Source organism: Haematobia irritans, chromosome 2 (genome assembly GCF_050003625.1).
Source record: "Haematobia irritans isolate KBUSLIRL chromosome 2, ASM5000362v1, whole genome shotgun sequence".
Taxonomy (NCBI): Eukaryota; Metazoa; Arthropoda; class Insecta; order Diptera; family Muscidae; genus Haematobia; species Haematobia irritans.
In genome coordinates, this window is record NC_134398.1 from 100756298 (window position 1) to 100777106 (window position 20809).

At 33.1% G+C, this 20809-nt stretch overlaps 2 protein-coding genes across 4 annotated transcripts in view; one reads left to right on the top strand and one right to left on the bottom strand.

Annotated features, from left to right (window-relative positions):
• Positions 1-13173, bottom strand: part of LOC142225875 (uncharacterized) — a 57376-nt gene extending 44203 nt beyond the window's left edge. The window contains exons 1-2 of one of the 2 annotated variants that reach the window (XM_075295724.1): positions 13000-13173; positions 12757-12933 (exon numbers count right to left, since the gene is read on the bottom strand). The gene's annotated coding sequence lies outside the window, so the exon portion shown is untranslated. Of the gene's footprint in view, positions 1-12756; positions 12947-12999 lie in introns of both variants that reach the window. The other variant, XM_075295725.1, reaches the window with a different exon arrangement.
• LOC142225876 (uncharacterized) lies at positions 4499-6579 on the top strand. 2 transcript variants are annotated; one of them, XM_075295726.1, is made up of 4 exons: positions 4499-5108; positions 5183-5367; positions 5428-5593; positions 5691-6579. In XM_075295726.1, the coding sequence occupies exons 3-4, from the start codon at positions 5494-5496 to the stop codon at positions 6167-6169; spliced, it is 579 nt and encodes a 192-aa protein (XP_075151841.1). In that variant the 5' UTR covers positions 4499-5108; positions 5183-5367; positions 5428-5493; the 3' UTR covers positions 6170-6579. Both variants share the same exon structure in this region, with proteins under 2 accessions (XP_075151841.1, XP_075151842.1).
• Positions 13174-20809: the final 7636 nt, after the last annotated feature.

The following is a 20809-nucleotide window of genomic DNA, read 5'->3' on the forward strand; positions in this document are numbered from 1 at the left end:
CAAACACTCACAATGCCTGCCCACAATGAATGAAAAAATAAACACACATACACATATACAGGAGTATGCATTAACATAAACAGTTAGATCTTTGCGTCATTCATTTTACGCGAGTTATTGAAAGAGGCCGGTTGTATTTTAGTTGTGCTGTAATTAAAAGTGAAAAAGTGAAGTAATTGGAAACAAAAAGTAAGTGTTACTCTTAAAATGGAGTGTTTTATGTGCAAAAGAAAATTTTGCAGTCTAAAGATTTACTTTAGACATCTTAAAGTATTTCATTTTTTGCAAAATAATGACAATTATAAATGTTGTGGGCAAATATAAAGGGTGATTTGTTAAGAGCTTGATAACTTTTTTTTTTTTAAAAACGCATAAAATTTGCAAAGTCTCATCGGTTCTTTATTTGAAACGTTAGATTGGTCCATGACATTTACTTTTTGAAGATAATTTCATTTAAATGTTGACCGCGGCTGCGTCTTAGGTGGTCCATTCGGAAAGTCCAATTTTGGGCAACTTTTTCGAGCATTTCGGCCGGAATAGCCCGAATTTCTTCGGAAATGTTGTCTTCCAAAACTGGAATAGTTGCTGGCTTATTTCTGTAGACTTTAGACTTGACGTAGCCCCACAAAAAATAGTCTAAAGGCGTCAAATCGCATGATCTTGGTGGCCAACTTACCGGTCCATTTCTTGAGATGAATTGTTCTCCGAAGTTTTCCCTCAAAATGGCCATAGAATCGCGAGCTGTGTGGCATGTAGCGCCATCTTGTTGAAACCACATGTCAACCAAGTTCAGTTCTTCCATTTTTGGCAACAAAAAGTTTGTTAGCATCGAACGATAGCGATCGCCATTCACCGTAACGTTGCGTCCAACAGCATCTTTGAAAAAATACGGTCCAATGATTCCACCAGCGTACAAACCACACCAAACAGTGCATTTTTCGGGATGCATGGGCAGTTCTTGAACGGCTTCTGGTTGCTCTTCACTCCAAATGCGGCAATTTTGCTTATTTACGTAGCCATTCAACCAGAAATGAGCCTCATCGCTGAACAAAATTTGTCGATAAAAAAGCGGATTTTCTGCCAACTTTTCTAGGGCCCATTCACTGAAAATTCGACGTTGTGGCTCGTTAGTAAGTCTATTCATGATGAAATGTCAAAGCATACTGAGCATCTTTCTCTTTGACACCATGTCTGAAATCCCACGTGATCTGTCAAAGACTAATGCATGAAAATCCTAACCTCAAAAGAATCACCCTTTATAAGAATTTGTCTTCTTTCCGCAAGCATGTAAATAAAAAACACCAAAATTCCGATGCGTGTTTCAGATCATTTAACAATGCCAAGAAAAAAATAATATATTCTGAAAATCCCCATAAGAACAGTGAGAATCATAATACCTCAAATGAGTGTAATGAGGATAGATTTTATGCAATTGGTGATAATTTGGGGGATGGTAAATACCAATTTGATCTTTTTTCTAAGAAAGTTTTAATGTTCCAAACTAAAATGCACTCAAAACATAACTTTGCCCGTTCTGATGTGCGATTTATAAACGAAAACATTATGGAATTTCTTATGAAGCCACTATTAAATATTTTACATGCTTTCAAAAAAAAAATTAGATTACGAGGTGTCATTGGAACTTTATAATTTAATAATAAAATGTTCAAATATTTTAGGATCGCTTCGGACTGAACATCGTCTTTACGAAGAATTGAAAAGGAAGGATTTTGCTACAAATTTGCATATTGAAAAAATTGACAGTAAGTCAACATTGGCACATAAAAAAGGTGAGTTAAAATATTTTTATATTGATACTGAAATTAGTTCTATGCCTATGGCATTTTCATTTAAAAAAATTATGGAAAAGGATGATGTTCTTTTATAAATAACATCTTACATGAATTCCTTAGAAAAAGACACTAATTTACAAAACAAATTTCTATGTGGCAACAAAAAATATTGATTATGTTATCTTCAAAATACTTAATGTTATCCTTATCGAGAACAAAATGTATTTATTTTGCCAAAAAATGGAAAATGTTTTGTATTTAGAACATTATAGAGCATTTGAACTTAACCCTACTGATTTAGGAGAATTCAAAATTCTCGAAGTAAATGACTTGATATGTACCCCAGCCACTATTATAAATACTGCTAAAGGAAAATATATGATTCGCTTTAAAGAAATTTTATAATCTTTTTTCTCATATAATTTCATTAAAATTAAATACTCAGAAGAATGGACGGTGAAATAAACTGTGGACGGAATTTGGAGGAGCTTATTATATCTTGGAATCTGGATCATATGCTGCCATCTTTAAAAGGCAAGTTTATATATTATTATACAAGTGTGTTTTGGCCTTACTATTTTTTAATTTCTCCCAACTTTTTTCAGAAGAAAATATTAGTATCGATGTGCTTAAAATAATGAATCACGCTCAAATGCAAGAATTGACAAAAAAGTGGAAAGTAGGCGATAAAATTGTTTTTTCGTATAATTTGGAAAAGTGGAGAGAAGAGCATAACATTCCACTTTATGTTGCTGGTAACATATCGAAATCATCATTGCTACATCCATCTGGGTCAAATTCACCTTCAATTAAGTCTGTTTCCTCACGTGAATACGACAGTGATGAAGAAAATAAAGTTGATGTGTTACACATCTTGAGACAGAACAAAGTTGGAAATCGTATTCTGGAATCATACCAAAGAAGTAAACAAATTTCAAATGAACATAGGAATTTGATACTCAATACAATTGCACAATATCACGATAATCACGATATTCCTATGTCACTAAAGCGGAGCCATGTACTGGAAAACCAAATTTTAGAAAATTTCCCCTCTGAAAAGATAGAATTTTACCGCACAAAACAAAGAGGAAAATTATATGCAAAATTTCATAACATCAAACAATATTCAAATGTGATGAACGTCCTGTTAGTTCAAAAAAACAAAGTAAAGAGTCCGACATGCAAATATCTGATATTGGTAAGTAAAAGTAATCAGTTTATTTATTTTTATCTTTACATAATATTTTCTCTTTTATCTTTTTTATTTATTAGTTGCCGAAGAGAATGGTTCAATTTTAGCACAAAGCTTACAATTTGATAATTTGTCCCAGGAAGAGTTTGATGCAACTTGGTTGGCTTGTACTAAGTTTCGTCTCAAGCAGATAGCAGAATGCAAGCATGTTGCCGATATAACAAAATTATGGCCCCAATACAAGCAGGAAAATTGATATAAATTGGTAAAAACGTATATTTATAAAATCTAAAAACTCTGCTAAAACTGCTATATACATTTGTAGATCGATAAAGATTTTGCTGCAATCTTCAAAAATACCGATTCTATTCTCAACTTGCATGGAGACAAAATGTTGAAATTGTATACTTTTTTGCAAAAAAATAAGCAGATCAAAGGTCGTGAAGAGCAAAAACTTCTGGAAACAATTCAAACCAATGATATTCAGAATGGTAAGTTTATATTTCGAAAATATTCATGCGAATATTCTCCATTTTTTTAATGTTTAACCTTATAACAAATTAAGAATATGTATTTTTTACTCATCAGATCCGGATTTGTTTTCGCTCAAAGTTTTGTGGACATTACACTAAAATGCACTCAAAACATAACTTTGCCCGTTCTGATGTGCGATTTATAAACGAAAACATTATGGAATTTCTTATGAAGCCACTATTAAATATTTTACATGCTTTCAAAAAAAAATTAGATTACGAGGTGTCATTGGAACTTTATAATTTAATAATAAAATGTTCAAATATTTTAGGATCGCTTCGGACTGAACATCGTCTTTACGAAGAATTGAAAAGGAAGGATTTTGCTACAAATTTGCATATTGAAAAAATTGACAGTAAGTCAACATTGGCACATAAAAAAGGTGAGTTAAAATATTTTTATATTGATACTGAAATTAGTTCTATGCCTATGGCATTTTCATTTAAAAAAATTATGGAAAAGGATGATGTTCTTTTATAAATAACATCTTACATGAATTCCTTAGAAAAAGACACTAATTTACAAAACAAATTTCTATGTGGCAACAAAAAATATTGATTATGTTATCTTCAAAATACTTAATGTTATCCTTATCGAGAACAAAATGTATTTATTTTGCCAAAAAATGGAAAATGTTTTGTATTTAGAACATTATAGAGCATTTGAACTTAACCCTACTGATTTAGGAGAATTCAAAATTCTCGAAGTAAATGACTTGATATGTACCCCAGCCACTATTATAAATACTGCTAAAGGAAAATATATGATTCGCTTTAAAGAAATTTTATAATCTTTTTTCTCATATAATTTCATTAAAATTAAATACTCAGAAGAATGGACGGTGAAATAAACTGTGGACGGAATTTGGAGGAGCTTATTATATCTTGGAATCTGGATCATATGCTGCCATCTTTAAAAGGCAAGTTTATATATTATTATACAAGTGTGTTTTGGCCTTACTATTTTTTAATTTCTCCCAACTTTTTTCAGAAGAAAATATTAGTATCGATGTGCTTAAAATAATGAATCACGCTCAAATGCAAGAATTGACAAAAAAGTGGAAAGTAGGCGATAAAATTGTTTTTTCGTATAATTTGGAAAAGTGGAGAGAAGAGCATAACATTCCACTTTATGTTGCTGGTAACATATCGAAATCATCATTGCTACATCCATCTGGGTCAAATTCACCTTCAATTAAGTCTGTTTCCTCACGTGAATACGACAGTGATGAAGAAAATAAAGTTGATGTGTTACACATCTTGAGACAGAACAAAGTTGGAAATCGTATTCTGGAATCATACCAAAGAAGTAAACAAATTTCAAATGAACATAGGAATTTGATACTCAATACAATTGCACAATATCACGATAATCACGATATTCCTATGTCACTAAAGCGGAGCCATGTACTGGAAAACCAAATTTTAGAAAATTTCCCCTCTGAAAAGATAGAATTTTACCGCACAAAACAAAGAGGAAAATTATATGCAAAATTTCATAACATCAAACAATATTCAAATGTGATGAACGTCCTGTTAGTTCAAAAAAACAAAGTAAAGAGTCCGACATGCAAATATCTGATATTGGTAAGTAAAAGTAATCAGTTTATTTATTTTTATCTTTACATAATATTTTCTCTTTTATCTTTTTTATTTATTAGTTGCCGAAGAGAATGGTTCAATTTTAGCACAAAGCTTACAATTTGATAATTTGTCCCAGGAAGAGTTTGATGCAACTTGGTTGGCTTGTACTAAGTTTCGTCTCAAGCAGATAGCAGAATGCAAGCATGTTGCCGATATAACAAAATTATGGCCCCAATACAAGCAGGAAAATTGATATAAATTGGTAAAAACGTATATTTATAAAATCTAAAAACTCTGCTAAAACTGCTATATACATTTGTAGATCGATAAAGATTTTGCTGCAATCTTCAAAAATACCGATTCTATTCTCAACTTGCATGGAGACAAAATGTTGAAATTGTATACTTTTTTGCAAAAAAATAAGCAGATCAAAGGTCGTGAAGAGCAAAAACTTCTGGAAACAATTCAAACCAATGATATTCAGAATGGTAAGTTTATATTTCGAAAATATTCATGCGAATATTCTCCATTTTTTTAATGTTTAACCTTATAACAAATTAAGAATATGTATTTTTTACTCATCAGATCCGGATTTGTTTTCGCTCAAAGTTTTGTGGACATTACACTGTTATCTGCATCCTACAGGCCGGTTTGAAAGAAAAATTAGTGGAGGCAAAAAGGAGGTTTATAGATATACATCTAAAGATTCTCAGATGTCATTTTTTTACATTGGTAATAGTTTGCAAGCTTTGCAGGAGCACATAAGTTCGCTTTCCACAAAAACAGAAGAGATTCTACCGTTCATTTTGGGAGTAGGCGAATTAAACAATATTACAGAATATTTTGTATATACGGATGGAACATTGTTGGCATTCTCCAGTTTTTTAAGATCAGTGGATGTGTGTTTCAAACTATTTCACTTGTTTCATCAGCAGTATCCAAAGCCGTCAGAAACAGTTTGGAGTTTCATTGAACACTACTTTTTTGAAATTAATGAAAATCCCATTAATTCTAAAGTGAGTATATTAATTAATGATCTCCAAAGACAAACAAAAAGCGATTAAATATTGGGTATCCATTCCGTGTATATTATTTTTTATGAAATTATTTCGAATATCTTTTTTTATATATCTAATGTCCGGTATATTTCATTGTTTCATATTAAAATCACATTTTCTAACATTCACCTTTATAATAAATTCTAATATAAGTAAAGGCTGATTTTTACGTAAAAGACAGTTATCGAGCTGGCCTTGATCAACTAAAATAGACTCAATTTTTTTCAAGATATTGTAAATTCAAAAACCTTTTTTATTATACTTGACTAAAGTTATGAAATGAATTATACTAGTCTATACCATTTGGCTAAGTTTTTGTACCTTTTTTGTAATGTAATATTAAATATATTTTGTGTTTGTTAAATGGTTGTAAAACCCAATGTAGTTTTTCAACCCTTTAAACTATTTTAGTCATTATGACAAAATTTACACCAAACAATAGTGTAGTGTGGATTAGCATAGTAAGCAATATAAAAAGACGAATTTATTTCATTTTAAAGCATTATTTTAGTAGTCGCGTTGTTTGTAATAAATGCGATATAATTTTTCTATGCGGTGATAATAATTATAGTATTGAATTATTTATTTAAAAATTAAACTGCACAATGTATTCTATAAATATTCTGTACTGCAACTAAAGCAAGTTTTGCTAATCGAAAAATCTATTCAATAAATTTACTTGAACATCTAAACCTTTTTCGTATTTTTATTAAAAAATGGGGGCAATATTTATAAAAAAAAGTAATAATATTAATGAAAATTGTCATACATTTTATGTTTGAGTTTCTTATAATCAATGTAAAATTTCATAAAAGTAATAATTAGAATTATTAAATTTATGAAAAAAATCATTAGATTAATTACCATTTTCATGCTGCTTTAATGATTTTCATCATGAATAGTATGAATAACATTCATAAATATAATGAAAGCTTTTCATTAATCTAAAAATGGGGTTTCATAAAAGTAAAAATAACGATCATAAATAGAATGATGAGATTTCATAAGTGCTATGAATAATTTTCATTAATGGCATGAAAACCTTTCATGAATGCTATGAAAACTTTTCATAAAATTTAATGATTGCCTTTCATAAATATTATTACAATTTTCATTAATTTCAAAGTTATGAAACAGGTTTCATAAATATAATGAAAAGCTTCATTGGGACGAAATCAAGAACATTTTTCATAAATATTATGAAAAATTCATTACTATTATGAACACTTTTTTTCAGTGTAGTTTATATCCAATTTGCCTGAAATTGGAGGTATTCTAGGACCATAAATAAGAAAATGGTGATTATGGGACCATGTTTTTATGTAGCCCCCATATACAACGATCTCCCGGTTTTATTTCTTTGGCTTCTAGAATCCGCCTGAAATTGGAGGTATTCTAGGACCATAAACAGGAAAATTGTGATTATGGGACCATGTTTTGATGTAGCCCCCATATACAACGATCTCCCGGTTTTATTTCTTTGTCTTCTAGAATCCGCAGTTTTTATCCAATTTGCCTGAAATTGAATATCTAGTGGTATTCTAGGGCCATAAAGAGGTGTGCCGTAAATCGTGATACAGCGCCCATATAGACCGATCTCCCGATTTTACTTCTTGGGCTTCTAGAAGTAGTTTTTATCCAATTTGCCAGAAATTGGAAGTCTAGCGGTATTTTAGGACCATAAGAAAGTGTACGGAATATATTGTGTATCGGTACAGTTTTTGATACAGCCGCCTTATAAACCGGCCCTCTGATTTGGGGTCTAGATTCTATAACTACAATTAGATGTGCTGAATATTGTGTGTAACCCTCAATGTTTTTGGCATAGCCCCCATTTGACCGACCTCCCGATTTAACTACTAAGGTTTCTAGAAATTGTAGTTTTTAAACGATTTGTGGTAATTTGAAAATATACTGGCATTTTAGACCCACAAAAAAGTGTATATGATTTAGTTTTTATCGGTCCATTTGGTAAGCCCTCCATATAGAGCGATTTCAGATCTTGAGGGTACAGAAGGTGCACTGATCATGAAAATTGCTTGAAACTGAATGTAAAAATTCCAGATTTTACTACTAGTAATCATTTAAATAATTGGGGTGAAAATCTACAGATTTTAGATTTCATATCATGGCGTTATTTCATTATTTTCTTTCACATTTACAAGAGATGTTTATGATTCCTCTAAAACTCAAACAAAAAATGGTTGTTATAAATCCAGAATCTAATCTAGTCTTCATAGGTAAAATCTTTTCATTTATCTTCGGGAAGCGTTCTGATGGAACTGATCTGCTTGGGAAAATATATGTCATCAAACCCCCCTGAAATTTTCAAACGAAACTAGTGTATTTGATTCATGGTGGTGGGTATTTAAGATTCGGCCCGGCCGAACTTACAACTGTATATAAAGGGTGATTCTTTTGAGGTTAGGATTTTCATGCATTAGTATTTGACAGATCACGTGGGATTTCAGACATGGTGTCAAAGAGAAAGATGCTCAGTATGCTTTGACATTTCATCATGAATAGACTTACTAACGAGCAACGCTTGCAAATCATTGAATTTTATTACCAAAATCAGTGGCAGAAAATCCGCTTTTTTATCGACAAATTTTGTTCAGCGATGAGGCTCATTTCTGGTTGAATGGCTACGTAAATAAGCAAAATTGCCGCATTTGGAGTGAAGAGCAACCAGAAGCCGTTCAAGAACTGCCCATGCATCCCGAAAAATGCACTGTTTGGTGTGGTTTGTACGCTGGTGGAATCATTGGACCGTATTTTTTCAAAGATGCTGTTGGACGCAACGTTACGGTGAATGGCGATCGCTATCGTTCGATGCTAACAAACTTTTTGTTGCCAAAAATGGAAGAACTGAACTTGGTTGACATGTGGTTTCAACAAGATGGCGCTACATGCCACACAGCTCGCGATTCTATGGCCATTTTGAGGGAAAACTTCGGAGAACAATTCATCTCAAGAAATGGACCGGTAAGTTGGCCACCAAGATCATGCGATTTGACGCCTTTAGACTATTTTTTGTGGGGCTACGTCAAGTCTAAAGTCTACAGAAATAAGCCAGCAACTATTCCAGCTTTGGAAGACAACATTTCCGAAGAAATTCGGGCTATTCCGGCCGAAATGCTCGAAAAAGTTGCCCAAAATTGGACTTTCCGAATGGACCACCTAAGACGCAGCCGCGGTCAACATTTAAATGAAATTATCTTCAAAAAGTAAATGTCATGGACCAATCTAACGTTTCAAATAAAGAACCGATGAGATTTTGCAAATTTTATGCGTTTTTTTAAAAAAAAAGTTATCAAGCTCTTAACAAATCACCCTTTACTTGTTTTGAAATACCCATTTTTAAAACAAATCACTTAATTACAAGTATAAGTAATGTGCTCTTTTTCAAAAAATGAGTGGCAATGCTGATTGGGGCTTGTCTGCATGATTTACAAACTAATATTAATAAATAAACAAGTAAGGAAAGTCTAAAGTCGGGCTGGGCCGACTATATTATACCCTGCACCACTTAGTAGATCTAAATTTTCGATACCATATCACATTCGTCAAACGTGTTGGGGGATATATATAAAGGTTTGTCCCAAATACATACATTTAAATATCACTCGATCTGGACAGAATTTGATAGACTTCTACAAAATCTATAGACTCAAAATTTATGTCGGCTAATGCACTAGGGTGGAACACAATGTTAGTAAAAAATATGGGAAACCTTTAAATCTGAAGCAATTTTAAGGAAACTTCGCAAAAGTTTATTTATGATTTATCGCTCGATATATATGTATTAGAAGTTTAGGAAAATTAGGGTCATTTTTACAACTTTTCGACTAAGCAGTGGCGATTTAACAAGGAAAATGTTGGTATTTTGACCATTTTTGTCGAAATCAGAAAAACATATATATGGGAGCTATATCTAAATCTGAAGCGATGTCAACCAAATTTGGCCGCATAGCTACAATGCTAATTCTACTCCCTGTGCAAAATTTCAACTAAATCGAAGTTAAAAATTGTCCTCTGTGGTCATATGAGTGTCTAAATCTGAAGCGATGTCAACCAAATTTGGCACACATAGCTACAATGCTAATTCTACTCCCTATGCAAAATTTAAACTAAATCGGAGCAAAAAATTGGCCTCTGTGGGCAATTGAGTGTAAATCGGGCGAAAGCTATATCTAAATCTGAACCGATTTGGCTGATATTTTGCAAGTTTTTCGAGACTCATAGAATATTCGGATGTACGGAATTTGAGGAAGATCGGTTGATATACACGCCAATTATGACCAGATCGGTGAAAAATATATATGGCAGCTATATCTAAATCTGAACCAATTTTTTCCAAAATCAATAGGGATCGTCTTTGAGCCGAAACAGGACCCTATACCAAATTTTAGGACAATCGGGCTAAAACTGCGAGCTGTACTTTGCACACAAAAATACATCAACAGGCAGACAGACGGACAGACAGACAGACATCGCTAAATCGACTCGGAATTTAATTCTAAGCCGATCCGTGTACTAAAAGGTTGGTCTATGATTACTCCTTCTTGGTGTTACATACAAATGCACAAACTTATTATACCCTGTACCACAGTAGTGGTGAAGGGTATAAAAATAAAACGCTATAAAGAAGCCACCGCAGTGCAATGGTTAGCTTGCCCGCCTTGTATACAAATGATCGTTATTTCAATCCCTGGTTCCAACACCAAACACCAAAAAGTTCTCAGTAATACTAGCAATATTTCTGAGTGTTTCAAAGTTTCTCTGAGTGGTTACACTGCAGAGTGAATCACCGTTCGGACTAGGCTATAAAAAGGATGTTCCTTGTCATTGATGTAAACATGGAATCGGAGAGCACTCAGTGATAAGAGAGAAGTTCACCAATATGGTATCACAATAGACTGAATATTTTATAACTATACACTATAACTAACCTAACCTAATCTACACCCAAAGAAATTTGTTAGTAGGCACAGCAGAAATGGCTACTGAGCTAGTTTGAGAGCTCGACTGCAATACAACATGTTTTAGTTTGGCTGAAACAAAACAAACAAGTTACACTAGAAGCTATCTGACATAATTTAGACATTCGTCTCGTCTTTTTGGTATCTCGTCACTGGAACATCCCAATCGAAGTTCAAAACTTCGAATCTTTTCTTCAAATATTTTTCCTCTAGGTCTCATGTCCAAAAATATCTAATTCTACTACCATAATTGCCCAAAGTTGCCCACAGGCAACTTTAAAAATTTCTCACATGTTGGTTTTTTGCAATTCTAATATTTGACTTCCACAAATATTTTAGTTGATACGTAATACCACTGATTTAATAAGAACTTTCAACATTTTTGTTGTTGTAATTTTTGAAAAAAGTCATGTATAAAAACCTTTTTCCAAATTCGCAAATATGTTTTTCTTGAAGCGTACTAATGAAAAAATTTGCTAATTGACAACCAAATTAGATATTTTTTTTTTACTTAACTTGAAGAAAACACTTGTAGCTTTCGGTACCTTTACAGTTTTATGAACAAAAACAACGCTCACAGTGAGTCTCAAAACACAAAAAGTTGCCCACAGGCAACTTTAGGGTCGAAAGGGTTAAAAACTGGGTTAGCTCGTTGGTGCCTGCTGGACTACCCGATGGATTCTAACCAAAAATTAATATGGTGGAGTAGCTAGAATCACATTTTTTTGCATCTACAAGTATCTACATCTACAAGTAGAGACCATTCATGAGCCAAACACATTGATATTCGTGTCAATATAATTTAAAATGAATTGTATGAGAGAATATTTAGCTGATGGATTTTGCATTGCGCTGCTATGCTCTATTATAAATTCTTGGTTAATATGTCCTTATTTAATAGGTTCATCAACAATAACTTTACAAATTTACTTCTAAATGCTAGGTCATCAAAAATGTTCAAAAACATACTGGGCTGAAATAATCTGGGAACCATTTGAGCACATCGTCATTAACACCCATTATTTTGATTTATAAAGGCATTTTTCTACGGACAACAGATGGAATCAATAGTCATTAATATTCCAAATTCCGAGCTGATTGGATGCTTATGTTGTGCAAACTCACTGACTGAACTCTACTTATACATGTTCAAGTATTTTATTTTCCACTTATTATAAACAGATAAAAATAAACACAATTAGTTTTTGTACTAGAATTATTTTGATTGTGTTGTAGAATGCTATACTTGTAATGACACTTGACCTGTATGACGTATGACGACGTCCGTCGTACAATATCTATCTCAACAGACAAATATATAGCCAAAGAAAAGTAAAACCCATTTTTTACCCTATCCAATTTTATGTTCAAGATATTTAGTTATGTAGTATTATTAACAATTCATATGAATGTTCTAATATACACAATACATAACATGTATAGGGTAACTGATGCGTATACTACTATATCAAATTTGCTCATCTATAAATATGAAAAACATCCCATTCTACCCTATTTCCTATTTGTTGAATACATACTTTTGTTTTCTTAGCTTCTGGTTTTCCATATCCTTAACGCAAAAAAATTGTTGGGCTGTTCATACATACATACATTTTCTTCTCCTTTTGAACGGTTTAGACGAAAGGAGTTCCACACAAGTTTTAACTGCTGTCGGCTTGTAGATCTGATGAGTATTCGTTTGATTTTGCCGTATTTTGTTGGCCTACAATGTATCATAACCATGACTGTTTTCGTCTTTTTTGGTCTTCCCACACCACCTGAAAATTCCTATAGATATACACTTTTTAATGTACATATATACATATTCTATGCCATAATTTGTTTAGTCCTTACTAGCAGATGCATTAGAAAAATCATAGCCTGGAAAGCATCCTATATTTTGCTACTTATTTTATGCCATTTATGTTCATGTCTTTATTTTTATATTTCCAAATTGTTATTTATATTCATTGAATTTAATGCAACAAAAATGCCTTGAAATCGTACGTGCGTTGATACGTAGAGATAACGTTAAATATTCAACGGTGATTTACCATCTACTATGGTGGCAACGTATTCCCAGTTACTCACTGGGGAGTTACCCTATGTCTGTACTGATGTATAGTATTGCCAGTTTCAATTCCCAAAATATATGATACAATAACTGGGTGACCTAATATTCTAGACACTTAATGCTAAATGCCAGTATGTAACTCTTGCGAAAAATTTCGTTCCCATAAGAAATGTATTGCTACTAACGAAATTTTGGGTAACGTTCAATTACGTAAGCTGGTACACACCTCTAAGGAATATATAATAGCAATAATTACCTTCTTCGGTTTCAACACGTTGATGTTAGGATATGATGTTTGCAGAAAATGATTGTGGGTCATTGCGCATCGTAAGTAGGATGATACAATGTGGAAAAATGGAGCCACCGATTCATGCTTCAATTAGTAATAAATATTTACTGCTGTGATTATTTATGACACTGTATCAATTTGAATTTCATGTTTTTCGATAAAATAGTCACAATAAATTGCTATTGTGAATCGAAGAGGCGTCACTTTATCCAAATACAATCTGGCAACATCGGCGCGACTTGCACTGATGAGATGTGCTGGATAGAACACCAGTGGAAAGATGTTCTGTATAGCCCATACAAATGTTGCATCCAGTGCAAAAAGAAAACAGCCCTAATGATGAATTACAAAACATAATACAAAGTGGATGGTGAAAAATAAATTCACGGACGGACGGAAAAATGAAATAAATTTTAAACAGTGAGTGAATGAATATAGTGAAACTAAATATTTGAAATTAACAATCAATCGAACACCATTCATTTGTTTCACAGTAGTGAAACAAATGAATGGTGTTTCAACAGGTATATATTAAAAAAAAATATTCCAACAGCAACAAAAAAATTAACGATTGTGACGTGAAGTGAATCAGAGTTCAATAATCACCAAATACGTGTGTGAAAATCTGATGTGTGGTCAATGATCTCGGCCTAATTTCCCTTATGTCGTTTTAGGTGTAATGAAAAACAAAACTTCAAAGTAAAAAAAGTGAGTAAAATTTATTCTTAAAAACTTGTGTATTAATGAATGAAAAACAACTATTTGTACAATTACAATGTATGTGAGTCAATGTTATTTCCTCCGTTAAGCTAATATGAAAGTGAGATTTAACACTGAAATATATACTAAGCAAACTACTTATTTAACTAATTGTATTTTCTCCTCACATCAAAGACAAATAATATTGTATTCAATTACTAAATTTTCCACATTTGTTCACTATATGATATATAAAATTGTATGATAGATTAAAAAGAATTAATAAAGAAAATAATTACAACAAAACATAGTATCTTTTAATTTGAATTCTCTTTTCTTTTATTTTAAACCACAACCAAAATTTCATCGTACATCGTACTAACAAGCTTTTTACCTTCCTTTCTTTACCTTCAGAATAACATAAACATCACTGGCAATTCCGGCGATTACCCGAGTATTTGGATCCGGAAACCAAACGAGGAGTAGAATAGGAAAGTATCAGTTCCTTATATCTATTGTCTCGAACCTATACTAATTCACTATTTCGATCTAATCTAGCTCCTGCAATTACACATATGGAACAACTCGCAAAAGGCAATTCCGGTAAGTCCTTCCCTCTTGTTTTACTAACCCTGAACTAACATATCACGTAGCATCATGTAACCTAACCTAACCAATACACATAGTCGCGTCCTAAGATAAAGTTGTAGATCTCGCACAAATCTCAGATAACAAATACTATGGCCGTATATCATCGCAATCATAAATCGCGAAATCTGAAAAAAAACTAATCTACACTACTGTCCTGAGTAACCTTCTTTCCGTATTGCAAATTCTAAGAATCCGCTCCTCGTCCAAACATTCAATTCCCTCCCATGCCAAAGGTAATTAAGACCACCACCCTCTTGAATGCTTTATGCGCTTTACAGAATATCAGTTATTCCGGACGGAATGTCGGTGTTTGTAAAGAATCTTACAGTGTGTCGGATCGATACGACTTGTCGGCGATGACTAAATAATCGGTAAATGTGTTATCGATCCCATAAACATGCAGCAGTATCGATTATGCCTTCGGACTTAACTTATAGTGTGCACAATGTATGGGATATGTTCGACACGAGCACTGTCGTTTGGAATAACAGATAGTCTGTAAAGCGCATTACACATCCTTCAACACCGGATACGATACTTCACCAATACATTTTCGATATATTGGTCATATGAACTCCCACACTTTGACATAACTCGCCAGAAATCACCCTTGATCTTATCCTGGGACCTGATTAACTCCTAAGGCTTGTGTCATAGTAACGAAGGAGATTACGAAACATGAGTTAACAAACAGTCCAAAGGTCGTCACAACGTGGCTTCTTCTACCGTGTCGGCTATAGTTAATGTCTAACTCCGGAGAATCTACTATCGTACTCTGGTCGTGAAGGTTTTGTGTTGCATTCTAGAGGCTGGTGCGAAGATGACCCTGACGTGTGAGATCGAACTGGATACCGTGTTCTGGACCAGTGGGACCTAAAAATCATGCATACTACAGTTCATCATCGTAATAAATATTGTTACGTTTTTATATTTAGGCGTTTTTAATTACCCGACAATTAAAATACTGTTCGTTTCAATAACGTTAATCTACAATTTATTTACTGTGACTTCACTTTACAATTCGTTCACACTGATGTTATTCGTTTGACGCTTTAATTAAGACTGACTCGTTAGCAGCATGCGAGCGCTTTTATATATGACGGTCTGGCAATACGAGAACATTCTGGCAGCACTACAATATTCTGGCAACGCCAGAACATTCTTTGACAACGCTAGAAGTATCTACGACCATTAACCTCTGTGACCATTAACGACCGTAACCTCAAAAACGAATAAAATGAATTTAAATACTTTTGTATAGTTTCCATTCCGTTATATTCTATCAGAATAGCGTTTATTATAGCATAGCTGCAATCAGTATCTATTCTTTTGCATATCGGCCACTTAATATTATTTTCCTGACAAATATCTTGGATAAAATGCAAAAAGAGACCTATTTCGTAGGTTGTACACCCAGAAAAAAGTGCCTTCGAAACTAAAGGAAAAAATTTTCATCAATATAGTTTATCCAATTTATTTCCATCAAGGTAAATTTTTGTGAAAAATAATAAAATTTACTCGTTTCAGTAAAAAAATCCTAAACTGTAAGCAGTTAGGAATAGTTCATTAACTAGAATAAGGCATGGAATTTTACTCATACTATTTTCTTCGCTGGGTATAAGAATTTACTACTGAAAAAGAAAATTTTATTCGCCGATAACAAAGCATTCGTAAAAATAAACAAAAACCGAACTAAAACCAAGTTTCCTCAAAATTAGTAAAATTTCTTATAAAATGATAATTGCGACTTCCTTTATAATAGAAAGTTTTTCATACATACGAACAACACTTGGCATAGAAAAATATTTTAGTTTATTCGTACTAAGAAGTATGCAATCCTTTCAAAACTTAAGGAAACACAATTGTTAGAATATAGGAAATTTTCCTATATTTCTATTGTTACCTGTAATCGATACCTGTCATCGTAATCGATGTGTTTGCGCGTGGGTGTATCGATATGTTTGCGCGTGGGTTTTTTTTTTTAGTTGGAATCGCGTCCGTATACCAAGGAGAGATTGTTAAAAAATAATATGGTAAAATAATATAATAAATAACAAATAAAATATATAAAATATTTGTTATTTTAAATTAGTGAGAACAATTTTCGTTTTTAAAAATAAATCTATCAATGTTCGTGATAGTGTATAAAGGAAGAAAACACCAGCAGAATAACAACCCTTTCATTTTTCTTCATTTTGGAACAGTGCTGCCGCTAGTGAAAAATTGAGTGAAGTAGATTTTGGAAAAAAGTGGAGTAGATTGAATAAAATTGAAGTAGCATACATTTTTGAAAACAAAACAATAGAATTCATTTTATTATACCCTCCACCATAGGATGGGCGTATATTAACTTTGTCATTCCGTTTATAACACATCGAAATATTGCTCTAAGACCCCATAAAGTATATATATTCTGGGTCGTGGTGAAATTCTGAGTCGATCTGAGCATGTCCGTGCGTCTGTTGAAATCACGCTAACTTTCGAACGAAAGAAGCTATCGACTTGAAACTTGGCACAAGTAGTTGTTATTGATGTACACACAGAGAAAATTTCATTAAAATTGAGCCAACGAAAATTTTTCATTGATACAACGAAACATTTTCATTAAGACAATGAAAATGTTCGTTAATACTACGAAACGTTTCGTTGACTAACAGACAATTCGTTATAATAACGAAAAATTTCGTTATATTAATGAATTTGTTTCATTGGCTCAATTTTAATGACACATTTCATTAATATAACGAAACTTTTTCTACCAGTGTAGGTCGGATGATATTCCAAATGGGCCATATTGGTATTTGGCTTGGCGGAGACTATAAGAAACAAATTTCATCCGATCCAGCCGAAATTTGGTACATGGTTTCAGCATATGATCTCTAACAACCATGCAAAAATTGGTCCACATCGGTCCATAATTATATATAGCCCCCATATAAACTGATCCCCCGATTTGGCTTGCGGAGCCTCTAGGAGAACCAAATTTCATCCGATCCGGCTGAAATTTGGTACATGGTCTCTAACACCTATGCAAAAATTGGTCCACATCGGTTAATAATTCAATGATTAAAACCGCTATGTTCATCGTAATTAAAGGAATAGGAAAAACAATTAGGTAATATGGGGAAAAATTTAAAAATTTGAAGCAGAACAAAAAGTGAAGCAGATTTTTGGAAGAAGAAGTGACGAAGTAAATTTTGTGAAAATGAAGCAAAATACTTCGATTGAAGTAGTAGCGGCAGCACTGTTTTGGAATCTTCAATTATCAGGTAATATTCAGTGACGCTAACCTTTTGGAACAAAAATGTTTTATGATTTTTTATATTTGTAGGTATTGAAATTGTAAAAGGAGGACAAAATCGTTAGGCAGCAACTTATTAAAAGTGAAAAGTACAAGAAGAAGAAAAAGTGCGTTTTACAGTTGATAATATCACACGGAAATTGGAAATAGTGGAATAATAAACTAATATTTCAAAGAGATTCGATGCTGTTGATTCTTAATAAATATATTCAATATATTAATAAAACATGTCTTTTATTGAAGATAAAGTTGCTTATAGAAATAAATAAAATTGTATTTAAAAACGAAAGTACGCAGTTCTAATTATGAAGTAAAATTTTTACCACAAATGTGTAAGATTTGTCCAAATGAATGAAAAAATTTCAATAAAATTCCATATATGAATTCAAATTAGTTAAATTTTTTCATTCTGTAGTATAGTGGTACATAAATATAGGAAAATGTTAACTAATATATGGAATACATTATTCCTAATTTCTACGAAAATCACATCGTTCAAACAAATAAAAATGGCTTTGGCGCTATACGAAGTTCAACTTTCTTCACAATGAGTTCATTTTAACTTAAAGAAGGGGTCACTTTTTTCTGGGTGTATGCCTTGAAAGCACGGCATCGGCTACAGGAAAAATTCTCCCTTCTTCAGGGAAATGAGCAATTATTGAATAAAAGAGAGGACGTTTTTTGCACATTGAACTACTCCTCCAGTTGCGTCAATTCTCAGTGTGAATTTCGACTATTCTAATAAGTAAGAGTTAAATTTGTGCAACATTTGCAGATGTTCCAATGTGAATAAATACACCCTTAATGGAATCGCTAAATGTTGAATAAAATGTTTGTATCTCGTTTGACTCATTATAAATACATCTATCAGTGGGTTTTTGTCATAATCAAAATAACCCATAGCTTCTGATCTTACTTTTCCGATTGTAGACAGCTTTCGAACATTCTGCCGCTTTCCTACTATTCTGAGAGCTTTTGATTGCATATTCATTGCATCCTTTCGAAATAACAAAGCCTTTTTATGTGCAACTTCTGCCATTAAAATCCTACGTTTAGGCCCTCGTGCCTGGAAAGTTTTGGAGATTCCGATTTGATGCTGCAATTCATCCTTTGACTTGAAAACTTCACATATTTCTGTGTTTAAACAAAGTTTGAAAACAAAACTGCAGCAAGCCTCATCATTACAATATGCGTAAACGGAAAAATAGTTTCATTGTGAGTGAACTTACTGGAGGATATATTAATGTTGCAAACATTGTTAGATTTTTCGTAAGATACGCGAATGAAATCCAACAATAACTGTTTATAAGTAAATTCTTCATTTTTCTCAAGAATGTCAAGAATTCCTGAACAATCTAATATGCAGTCCAAATACTTACAATTTGCATAAGACCTTTTTTCCCAAAAGATCTTTTGGGATAGCTTCCACCATTCGAACGCTTCTGTTCGGTTTCTCATTTGGAGTTTGGGGTTCACGAAATCTTTTCAGTAAGTCTACATTGAAGTTTTCTTCCCCAGTTCCTTCCATGTTGTTTTCGCTTATTAAAGAACTCTGAAAAAAAATGTTATACGTTAGCAAGTCCGTGTTTCACATTAAAAGCGGTATTAAAAACGCTGAAAATTATATGTGATTTAAAAAATTTATGTTTTGAAATCAATTTGAGTACACCCTCAAAAAGCAAAGGGGTTGTTATTCTATGAGAGAGTAAGAACTAACATTTCGATATGAAAATAAGCAAAAGAACATAGAAGAAATCCAGGAAAGTACTAGAAAATTAATAGATGATTCCAACAAGTGATAACGAAATTTTATCGTTACAATTTGAAATTTAAAATTAACGGGAACTAATTTAAATAAACTTTAATCTATAATTATCAAATTCGTAACACTGTCTCCCGCTTAAGCCTGTTCGTCCCGGACAGGCACAGTACCTGTTCCGTAAGGAGCCAATCGTTCCAGATGTACAACTTTCATCTTTGATCTAGGGCTGTCGTCCTTCTGAATCCGGTATACAACATCATTGATCTTCTTGATGACTTTGTATGGGCCTTCCCACTGTGTTTGCAGTTTAGGACACAATCCTTTCTTTCGTTGCGGGTTAAATAGCAGAACCAATTCTTCTTCTTGGAAGCTCTCAGTATTTACAGCACGATCGTATCTCGCCTTCATTCTGTTGCTGACCATTTTTATTTTGTTGCGCACTGATTCGTGAACTTCAACGAAAGTGTTTGGGATGTCGTTTCTGTTTTCTTCCATGGCGAGCTCATTAGATTTAGCGCCGAATATCATCTCCAGGCAACTTCAACTCAGTTGCGAATAGAACATTGGCCGGTGTTCTAGAGGTGGAATCATGAATGGCAGATCTATAGGACAGCAAAAACTTTGGAATATGCTCGTCCCAGTCCCTCTGGCCGTTGTCCACCACTTTTCGAAGATGTTCCTCCAGAGTGCGATTAAACCTTTCTACCATGCCATCGGATTGTGGATGTAATGGTGTAGTCCTCGTTTTCTTGATACCAAGGGATTCACACATTTCTTTGAATATGGCCGATTCAAAATTTCTTCCCTGGTCTGAGTGAATTTCAGACGGCACACCGTAGCGACATATCCAGTTTTTGTTGACCACATCCACAATCGTTTTTGCCTCTT

What these genes read in the sequence shown, in the direction of transcription:
- LOC142225876 (XM_075295726.1), top strand. Translation starts at nt 5,494, where the DNA reads ATGTTGAAATTGTATACTTTTTTGCAAAAAAATAAGCAGATCAAAGGT. An exon ending in AACCAATGATATTCAGAATG is followed by an intron (nt 5,594 to 5,690) that starts GTAAGTTTATAT and finishes TTTACTCATCAG; the next exon opens with ATCCGGATTTGTTTTCGCTC.